We start from the raw sequence: 9,071 nt of genomic DNA on the forward strand, positions 1-9,071 counted from the left end.
AAAATAAGAGCAACATTTCATTGAAGCTGTGGCTTCATTTATCACAGTGTCACAAAGAGTTTCCTGTTTCTGTTTCAGCCTGTCGGCTCTCACAGTGTTATATTGCACATGTGCTGTGAGTAATAATATAAATAATAATAATAGAAATGAATAAATAAAGAGATAAACAGCACCAACAGGAGCCTGTAGAGAGTTTCTGGTCTTGCAAAGACAAACATGTTTGTTCCAACAGAACATTCAGGTCATAATTCAGATGTGAAAAGCTGTCAGACAGGACAGGTTATATAAACACAGTGTTTAGTTTGTGAGAGCAGGTAAAGGCAAAGAACCAGGAATGAACTGTGGGGAACCTGATTGGACGCTTTGGATTTCCTGATCTCAGTGTTTTTGTCCTGTTTCAGTAGATTTTGATGGCTTTGGTTCCATGAAATGTTCGGGCTGATGAGTGTTTGCCTCTGCTCGCATCCTTTGTGTGCTTTGAGCTTTTAAAGGAAGAGTTTGTGACAAAGTCCAAATCTTCCATGTCAGCAGACGTGCAGCCCCCAGGGGAAAAACCATCATTAATAAAGTGAAAGAGCAAAGCGAGCGTGACACAGTGAGAGTTTGATCTGCTCAGAGTGTCGTCCTCACAGCTCAGAGACACAAAGTCTCCTTCAAACAGCTGCTGGACTCAGAGGAAGACGAGCTGTGAGGCTGGAGTGAAACCTGCTGACTGAACTCGTTCACAAACATGTGAATGAATAAAAGTGCTCCACAGCACAGAAGCTCCAGCACATTCTGTCACAGCTTTCCTCACAGCTCGCTGGAGCCACAGTCCACATGTTCACCTGTGAAAATGCCTCTGAAAATAACACCGCTCCCTTTTTTCTTCTTCTTTCAGCTGCTCCTTTAGGGGGCGCCACAGCACATCATCTGCCTCCATCTCCTCCTATCCCAGCATCCTCCTCTGTCACACCAGCCCTCTGCATGTCCTCCTTCATCCATCAGCCTCCTGTAGCCCTCGTTATATGAATAGTTCGTTTATTTTGATGGTTGAATTCAAATGTTCTGTGTTTAAGAATGTAAACAAATGCCTGTAAGCTATGTGATGTGTGTCAGACGCACAGCCTGTTTATTTGCATTGGTGTAGGTCATTATTTTCTGTATGTTACTGGTATGAACAACAGCTCCAGCCAACCCTGAAGTAGTCTGAGGTTGAGGGGGTGGGAGTAAGGGTAAGGGTAAGTAAGGGGGGAGCTGGGTGCACTCCACGAGAAGAGAGAGAGGAGAGATGAGCAACCGTGTTGTGTGGACGCAGAGTTCATAGTCAGGCAACAAACTTTTATTTTCAGGTTGACGTTCAGTTAACTGAAGGGGGAAAGCTGTTGTACCCACTGTGGGGAGGAGACAGATGTCTTGCTGGCACGTCAGACGTCCCTTCTGCTGCTGTGTTGAACCTAAGTGTTAATGTGGGAATACGTGGACACGGCAACCACGAGTGCTGCTGCTGCGCCCTGCTGGGGCCAGTTTCCCCCCAACTGTCCCTTTGAGCCGCCTGGAGGTGTGAGCACTTAATGTTAGGCGTTAGTCATTAATGTTACTTATTTTCTTTTGTGTTTTGGGAACTAATCATTACTAAAGTGGAGTTAACTTTATCATTGACCTGCTTGTGTTCGGTTTATTTCCATATAGTCTAGTTTGATGCACGTTCCATGTCACAGGCATCAAAACGTTTGTCACACTGGGAGTGAACTATGACCCTAAAGCCAAATGCACCTTTCATTGAACATGAGCTCACTGCACAACAATGACTGCAGCTACACACACACACACACACACACACACACAGGCTGTGTGTTGAGGTGACTAACACTTCTAATTTGCTTCTTAGGAATAAAAATGCTTCCCAAATATTTAATATTAATAAAAATGTCGAAACATCTGGAGCACAGATGTGTAAAGATGCTGTGATATTCAAATCAGAGTCAAAATGAGGAAAGAGGAACAGACGGTTTCAGATCAGCACACATGAAGCCACCTGCTTAGAAACAAGCTCATTTCTGAAAAAGCACCGTTCACATGTGGACAGGATTTAAATGATAAAATTAGCAATGATCTGATTTCTCACACTTGTACTTAAGACTGACGAGCATCACAAGCTGAGCTGTTTTCCTGTAAGTGAACCTCTGGCCAACACAAGCGAATCGTTCCTAAAATGATCGTCTGAAAAGAAAAACCTGCAGTGAAACGTTCCTGCAAATCTTTCCATAATTAATCCTTCCAGGAAACAGAACCAAGCCGAGTGCATGACCCTGCAGCAGAGTTCACTATAGTACACGGTGGTTGTAGATGATGGACTGGAGTAAGAGCACATTTGAAATTAAACCAGGAGCCCAGGCTGTATGTAGAAGATGGATGAAGCCTCCAGTGATTCACACAGTCCCATCTTAAAGCCTCCAGCCTGGTGTTTTGAAACTGGCGAGAGGGAACCGAGGGGACGCTGAGGCAGCAGTAACGTGTCGCTACAGCATGAACATTGTTGTGTTGGAGACCAGAAACCCATCCATCTCTCACCAGAGTGGGCTTGTTTATTTAGAGGTGCAGTTACTGCAACGCTAAGGAAACACTACCTCCGTCTTTTACACAAAGCCTGGAGTTCCCTGCGTGAGAGCAGGCATGGATAGACCTGACTGTTGGCAACATATCCAACAACTTCTGAGGTTGAAGTGTTGACCGGTCTGCAGGCTCAGACAGCAGCTGACTGTTAGTCTGATGCTGGAGAGGAAGCTGCCAGCAGCTCCCACAGAGCCTGACTGACTGTGAGAGGACAGAGTGACTTCAAATCCAGCATCGCTTCAGCCTGTGATGAACTATTCGCCGTGGTTATTTTGTAGTACGATGAATCGTCTCTGCAGATCAAAGCGTGATTGTGAGATAGTTACAGGCAGTGGCTGAGATACAGTATGGTGACATTAAGTGCAGATTCCTTCAGAGCACCGTGCTGAAGCTGGACAATGTCAAATTCAATTTTTCCAGAAGGAATTCTGGAGAAATTTCTGTCGTTTAAAAAGATTTAATTTGCTGCAGCAGTTGAAATTACAAGTTTACAGCACTGGACCACAGTGTGACACAACAGTCTGCCTCACACCAAGAATGACCCTGATTGGGCCGTACAGCTCATGTGACAGTAACAAAGATAATTATGGCCGTCTTCTCCCAGAACCAAACAGTCTGCTGTGAATCCTCCCCGTTCAGTCTGACCTCGCCTGGTTTCTGCTTCTTCTTCTGTAAGAGACAGAAAAGAAAAACATCTCCCTCCATAAGATCTACAGTGTAGTTCAGGATATGTTGTGCGGACGTCCTGACCCAGAGACTATTCTCACCATTATTATGTGTCTGTGTGAGCATTGCTGCAAACCCTCTGCACTCGACGTCATCCTGCAACATTTCAAATCCAGACAGTAACGCTGGAGGAAGCTTTAAACCCTCAAACACAGAGCACCAACTCATTTATGAGCACATTGTGTATAAATACAATAATGAAATAGCTTCATTTAAATATTTTATAAACAATTGAATCATTTTTCAATCCTAACAACAAAACTACTCCATCACTTTTATTCACACTGAGATCAAATCAAAAGAAGAGCGGTCTGACTGCTTTGGTGATATTTCTAAATGCCTCCATCTGCTCCTCTGTGCTGTGTTCAAAAACAAGCAGCCAGCTGGGAAATCCCGCTCACGCCCCAGCCCTCGCTCATAAATACAAGCTGCAGCTCACCAAGTGCTTTCAGCTCCAGAGACGTGTGAGCAGCACATGGACAGCTTTACAGGAAGAAGATTCAAAGTGAAAATATTTGACTTACTTTTTCATTGGTTGAGCAGTTGACAGCTGCTGCTTTAAAAGCCTTCGAGGCTAAAACAGGTCACTTTGGCTGAAGTGATGCTATTTTCATGTGTGTTTACAACGCGAGTGATGGCTGTGGCGTGGTGGGAGGGAGCATCTTTTAAATGCAGTCATTAAATATTCCTCAGCCCTGAATGAATCCCAGGAGCTCTGGCTGCTCCGTACCCAGCAGGGCGGGGCCTGTGTCACAGGGAATGGCAGGAACGTCACTATTGTGTCTGCACTCTGTGTCTGTGTGTCGCTGCTCGTCTCCCACCACCCTGCAGTTCAAAGGGTTTCTGCATGGTGCCACCTCCTTCTGTTTACATGAGGTCGTCCATCAGCCCTTCCCCACCAGCGCTGAGCTGTATGTGTGCAGCTTCTTTTCTAAGGCGAGCAGTGCAACAATACTTCAGAATCAGCAGAGTACCATGTCCACAAACACCAGCCTGCAGGTCTGTCTGCACTCACAGCTAAATACACATAAAAGCATTTTACTGGTGGACATCACTGAAGGTTTCCTTCATAAATATAAATAAATACTTAAAAAATAACAAACATTGAATAAAAGCGATATGATTTCATGAGATTTTGTTTAATAAGCTGTTTTCTTTTGGAAACGAGGACCAAACAGATTTATGGAGCAGTAAGTCCAACAACGTCGGTGCTGGTCACAAGTTTTCCAGCTCACTGCATCGTTGCTTATTTCCTTATCTCTGACCTTTGACCTCAGCTTTGTCCCTGATTTTTTTTTCTCTTTTGTTTCTTTTTTTTGAAACAGTTTTTAGGAGGCAGTGAATTCTTTGGAAGCTGATGTTTGGTTCGCCCTCACCAGCCAAGAGATAAATGGAGCCGAGATTCTGGGATAAGATTCAGCGATTAAACCAAAACTTATTTTCTTTGTTTGTTCGCTGATGTTTAGTCTGAGAAATGCCGACTCCCTGAATACTTCTGTGGTCACATGACCATCGAGGTCTTACACTGAAAAAAGTCTAACATGCAGTCATTCATTCAATGTAATAAGTGCCATTCAAAACAGAATAAAATCATTGATTTGATTGTGAAACCCTTTCTTTTTGCATTTTAAAATACCACTTTTGATTTGGATGAAACTAAATATCTGTACAAAGGACACAACGCAAAGTTTTTGATTTCTCTCAAAACATATATTTCTTTTCATGTTGAACAGATAATATCTTTAATTTGAGTCAAAGTGATTTGCACTTGAACACGCCCACCTGAAATAGACCGGGACCCATTTTTATTCTGCATGGCTGCTGGAAACATCGTGTCACATCTTTGATTAATTTCATCTGAAAATAAATGCAAGTAAAGCCAAGTGTGTTACAAAAGCTTTTATAATTTGTATTGCCAAAATTGCAGAAAATAACCCCATTTAAGCTGGGTCGACGGCCACCCCCAATTTTTGCATGATTGTAGCTGCTAGCTACAAGCTAGCTAGCTATCCGGCGCCACGTTAGAACTGGTTACCAGCAACCGACCATCACAGTCGGGAATGCAAGTTAGGCAAAAAGCCGTTTTTTACCAGTATACTAACTAGCTAGCGTTACATCGGTGGTGGATACAGCTAGCTAGCATAAGTTCATAGTTCATAACATTCATAGTATAACTCCGTGCTCCGCTTCGTTTGAATTTTTCTGGTGAGCTCGCGGTTTCTAGACACAAGCTTGTGTTTGTGCGCGCACGTTTGTCTCTGTCTCTCTTCATATAAATATCTGTGTGTACACCAAGCGCAAAAGATAATTATTAATGTGCATGATTTAGAGACAGAAATAACACGCCAGCATATAAGATCAATGACATAAGACTAATTCCTTCAATTGACTTTCAGGCGCGGCTCGGAAAAATGTGCATTTTCTGAAGAAATTTTAATTTTAACAGCAAAAAATTGACCCTATGCCAAACTTAGTCGCTAATGGCTGGTCTGTAGACTGTTTGGTAAACCTAAATCAAATTATAGTACTAGCTTTTTATAAGGATGTGTATGTCATGTTACGTATTTCTTGGTTTTTCTATGTTATGTGTTTTATAGAGAAGTAACATTATTCTTTTTTTTCTGTATGCTTTCAGAACCACAGATCGCTCCATCCATTCCATGGCTGAAGCATACATTTTCATTTAATCTGAACAGGTATCATTTTGCATTTACACTGCACATCCTTTTTAAACATTTCATAATAATCTAGACCCTCCCTCATTATCCTCTCATTCACCTTGCTGATGTGTTGGCACTATTGTGTGCAATAATTGCTCTCTCGGCTTCACCCAGGTGTGTGCTCAGTGCTGGTTGTGTAGGTAGATGTGCCCCATTTCCCCTTTTCTAGTCTTCATAATTGAAAAGCACTCTGAAAATCACTTTTGTAGTAGTAAGTAATATTGCTATTGCATTAGTTGTGTGAGTTAGTAAGAGATCCTTGTCCACTAATTTCCTCTGTCCAGTTATAAATGCAGCAACATTTTCTATGGAGGGCAAAGGGAACATTTCATTTTGGTTGTGTCCAAGTCAAGGTTGGACTTAGAGCACACTTTATCTTCTGTGCAATACAGGCTAGAAATGTCCATGACATAACTGGACCACATTTGGCTTTGGAAAATGTCCTTTGTATAGGATAAGGTGTGGTTGTACACACTAAACATGCAATCCAAATTTGCAGTCTTCTGTGACAGTACCCTTATAACATATGTTCAAAAACCTGCAGTGGGAGCTGATACTGTGTTGTGTCTCTTTCCTTTGTGTTCTTTTATGTTGTAAGTTTTGTGTACACTAGCGCTGAGAAGCAACTTGATCCACAAATATGGCAAATCCCATACGACTCCTCATTTTGTTGAGTGACAATAGCTCTGAGAGGATGGATCTATCAAGGGTGCCAGACACAGTTGAAGAGCTCATTGAACAAGTTAAAGAGTCATGCAAAGTTGCTGGAGGTATCAGGCTGCAATATAAAGATGTAGACTTTGGTGGAACATTTGTGAACTTGAACTCAACCTCCATGATCAAGGATCTTACCACCATCAAGGTCATACCGTCTGCTACTGAAACATTAATTTTAGAATTTGTAGAAAGTGACCTAGATACAAGCTCCATCTCAACACACACTGATGACACAGTCATACTAAGCAGCAGCTCCTCTGAGAAACTCCGCACAGAGCCCTGGCCAAAGGAGTTCAACATCCCACAATTCTCTTTTGAAACAGAAGGTCAACTTGAGAAAGGGAATGCGGAATACACAAAGGACCAAACCAGGCTCACACCTACATCGAAAATGTTGTCCGACATTCTGGAAAGACTGGCAGAGAATTTTCTCCTACAAGGCGTACCCCAGTGATGCAGACCTGAGTGACGTTGCGAAGGCTCTGACAAGGAAACATCCCTGCTTGAGGCAACCAGACTCCTTCAATGAGAGCTACGGATGGAAACTCAGACTGAAGACTAAGATGAGCAATTACCGCACTCAGCTTAAGTCACATGGACTTGCATCTGAGCTCTTAGTAAATACCCTCAAATCAAAGTCACAAGAAGATCCTGTTCCCAAGCCAGCCAAGAACAACAAAAAGGCAAGAAGAGGTGAGGCCAATTACTATCCTCAGACCAGCAGTGAGAATCCAGAAAGCCTAGAACTAGAGCGAATATCTCTCCTGACAGAATTAAAGAAGAGAAACAATGAGAAAACTGTACGAGAGAAGATGGCCAGGACCTTCAAATTCAGGAGGAAAGAGGTTGTGGATAAGAAGCCTGACATCAAGAACCTCTTGGAAAGATGGCCAGGTCTATTTCAGATAGAAGAGGTATAACTTTAACTTTTTTGTACTAATGCCTTTTATCATAGTTTGGAAATGGGAAATATATGTTTTGACTTTTTCTTGTTGGAAGTTGGTCTTTAAAAAAATGTATTGTACACTGTCTACTCATGTACAGATTAATGCAGAGTTTCTGCGGGTTACTGCAGTTCCCCTGCTAACCAGATTCATGGCCCAGCTGGACAAGCACTCCCCACAGCTACTTAAAATAATCAGAAAGACAGGAGGGACAACCAAAGCAAAAACTGTCATAATCCTAGAGTTTCTCGATCAGGTAGGGTGTATATAATTAACTATTAACATGACAGTTAGCATTTTAACTCCTGTATCTAATGAGAATTTGTATTCTGTTACAGTTTTATTTTGGTAACGTCAGTGATTATGGCTGTGACCTTTTAAAATGTTGAAAGGAAGTGTGGGCTTTGTCCTTGAATGAATGAAGAGATTTATTGTCATTATACAAGTACAGAGCACAACTACAACAAAATTTATTTTGGAGACACATTTTCACTCTCACTCGCCAGATACACATACATACATATATACGTATAAACTTTTATTTAGGGACAAGAAAGCATATGCCGCTTTTCCACCGACAGAACACGGTGTGGCTCAGTTCACTTTAGCCCCCTGCGGACGCTTTTCCACCGCCTTTACACCTGATTGGCCCGGGTGTGTGTGGTGCCCACGTGATGTGATATAGAAGCGCTCCCACAAAAGGCTTTAAAAAAAACTGCCAGCAACCATACTGTTTAGAAGGGTGAAAGAAATCTGAGCTGGCAGCAATCACTTCAGAGTGTCGGGTCAGAACACTCGCAAATGTTCAGATGTGGGAAGAACAAACAGGCAGAGTCCAGGAATAAAGTTCTCAGTCGTTGTATTGTGTGTGTGTGGTTTCTGCAGACAAAGCATAATGATACAAATCACTTAGAAATCAAATTACATAATAAACATAAAGATACAGCTGAGGTGTACTCAAGTACAGTATATAACTAAATAAACTGACATTATACTTCAGACTGGTTACATAAACTTAAAGTCAGACATTATGCATTAACACACCACGTACAACTATGCACTGAAGGCAACTTTACATTGGTTTATCATCTGTTACACAGAGCACAGAATCAACAACATGATAACAACGAATCTCCCTGCTAGCAGCTAATTAGCGAACAAATCTGTTATGCTAGCGAACTGCCACTGATACATAACATCACTTAAACAGAAGCAGAAACTGCTGGTAAGTCATCAAATACGCTCATGGCTGAACACCAACGTAACTGAGTGAAGTAAAACATTAACTTATGGTCTTATGAACGCACACACTGCCCGTTGTTCGGCTGCCGTTTGTCTCTGAACTAAAGCTGCGGACATGCGCACCCAT

The 9,071-nt window shown here is 42.3% G+C and overlaps 1 protein-coding gene across 1 annotated transcript; it reads left to right on the forward strand.

The window, feature by feature from the left end:
- Positions 1-5,631: 5,631 nt before the first annotated feature.
- LOC112846845 (uncharacterized) lies at positions 5,632-8,091 on the forward strand. Its single transcript, XM_025907014.1, has 4 exons — positions 5,632-6,017; positions 6,640-7,672; positions 7,803-7,958; positions 8,041-8,091. The coding sequence occupies exons 2-4, from the start codon at positions 7,103-7,105 to the stop codon at positions 8,089-8,091; spliced, it is 777 nt and encodes a 258-aa protein (XP_025762799.1). The 5' UTR covers positions 5,632-6,017; positions 6,640-7,102.
- Positions 8,092-9,071: the final 980 nt, after the last annotated feature.

This window comes from Oreochromis niloticus, linkage group LG5 (assembly GCF_001858045.2).
Source record: "Oreochromis niloticus isolate F11D_XX linkage group LG5, O_niloticus_UMD_NMBU, whole genome shotgun sequence".
Taxonomy (NCBI): Eukaryota; Metazoa; Chordata; class Actinopteri; order Cichliformes; family Cichlidae; genus Oreochromis; species Oreochromis niloticus.

What these genes read in the sequence shown, in the direction of transcription:
- LOC112846845 (XM_025907014.1), top strand. Translation starts at nt 7,103, where the DNA reads ATGCGGAATACACAAAGGACCAAACCAGGCTCACACCTACATCGAAAA. An exon ending in GTCTATTTCAGATAGAAGAG is followed by an intron (nt 7,673 to 7,802) that starts GTATAACTTTAA and finishes ACTCATGTACAG; the next exon opens with ATTAATGCAGAGTTTCTGCG. An exon ending in TCCTAGAGTTTCTCGATCAG is followed by an intron (nt 7,959 to 8,040) that starts GTAGGGTGTATA and finishes ATTCTGTTACAG; the next exon opens with TTTTATTTTGGTAACGTCAG.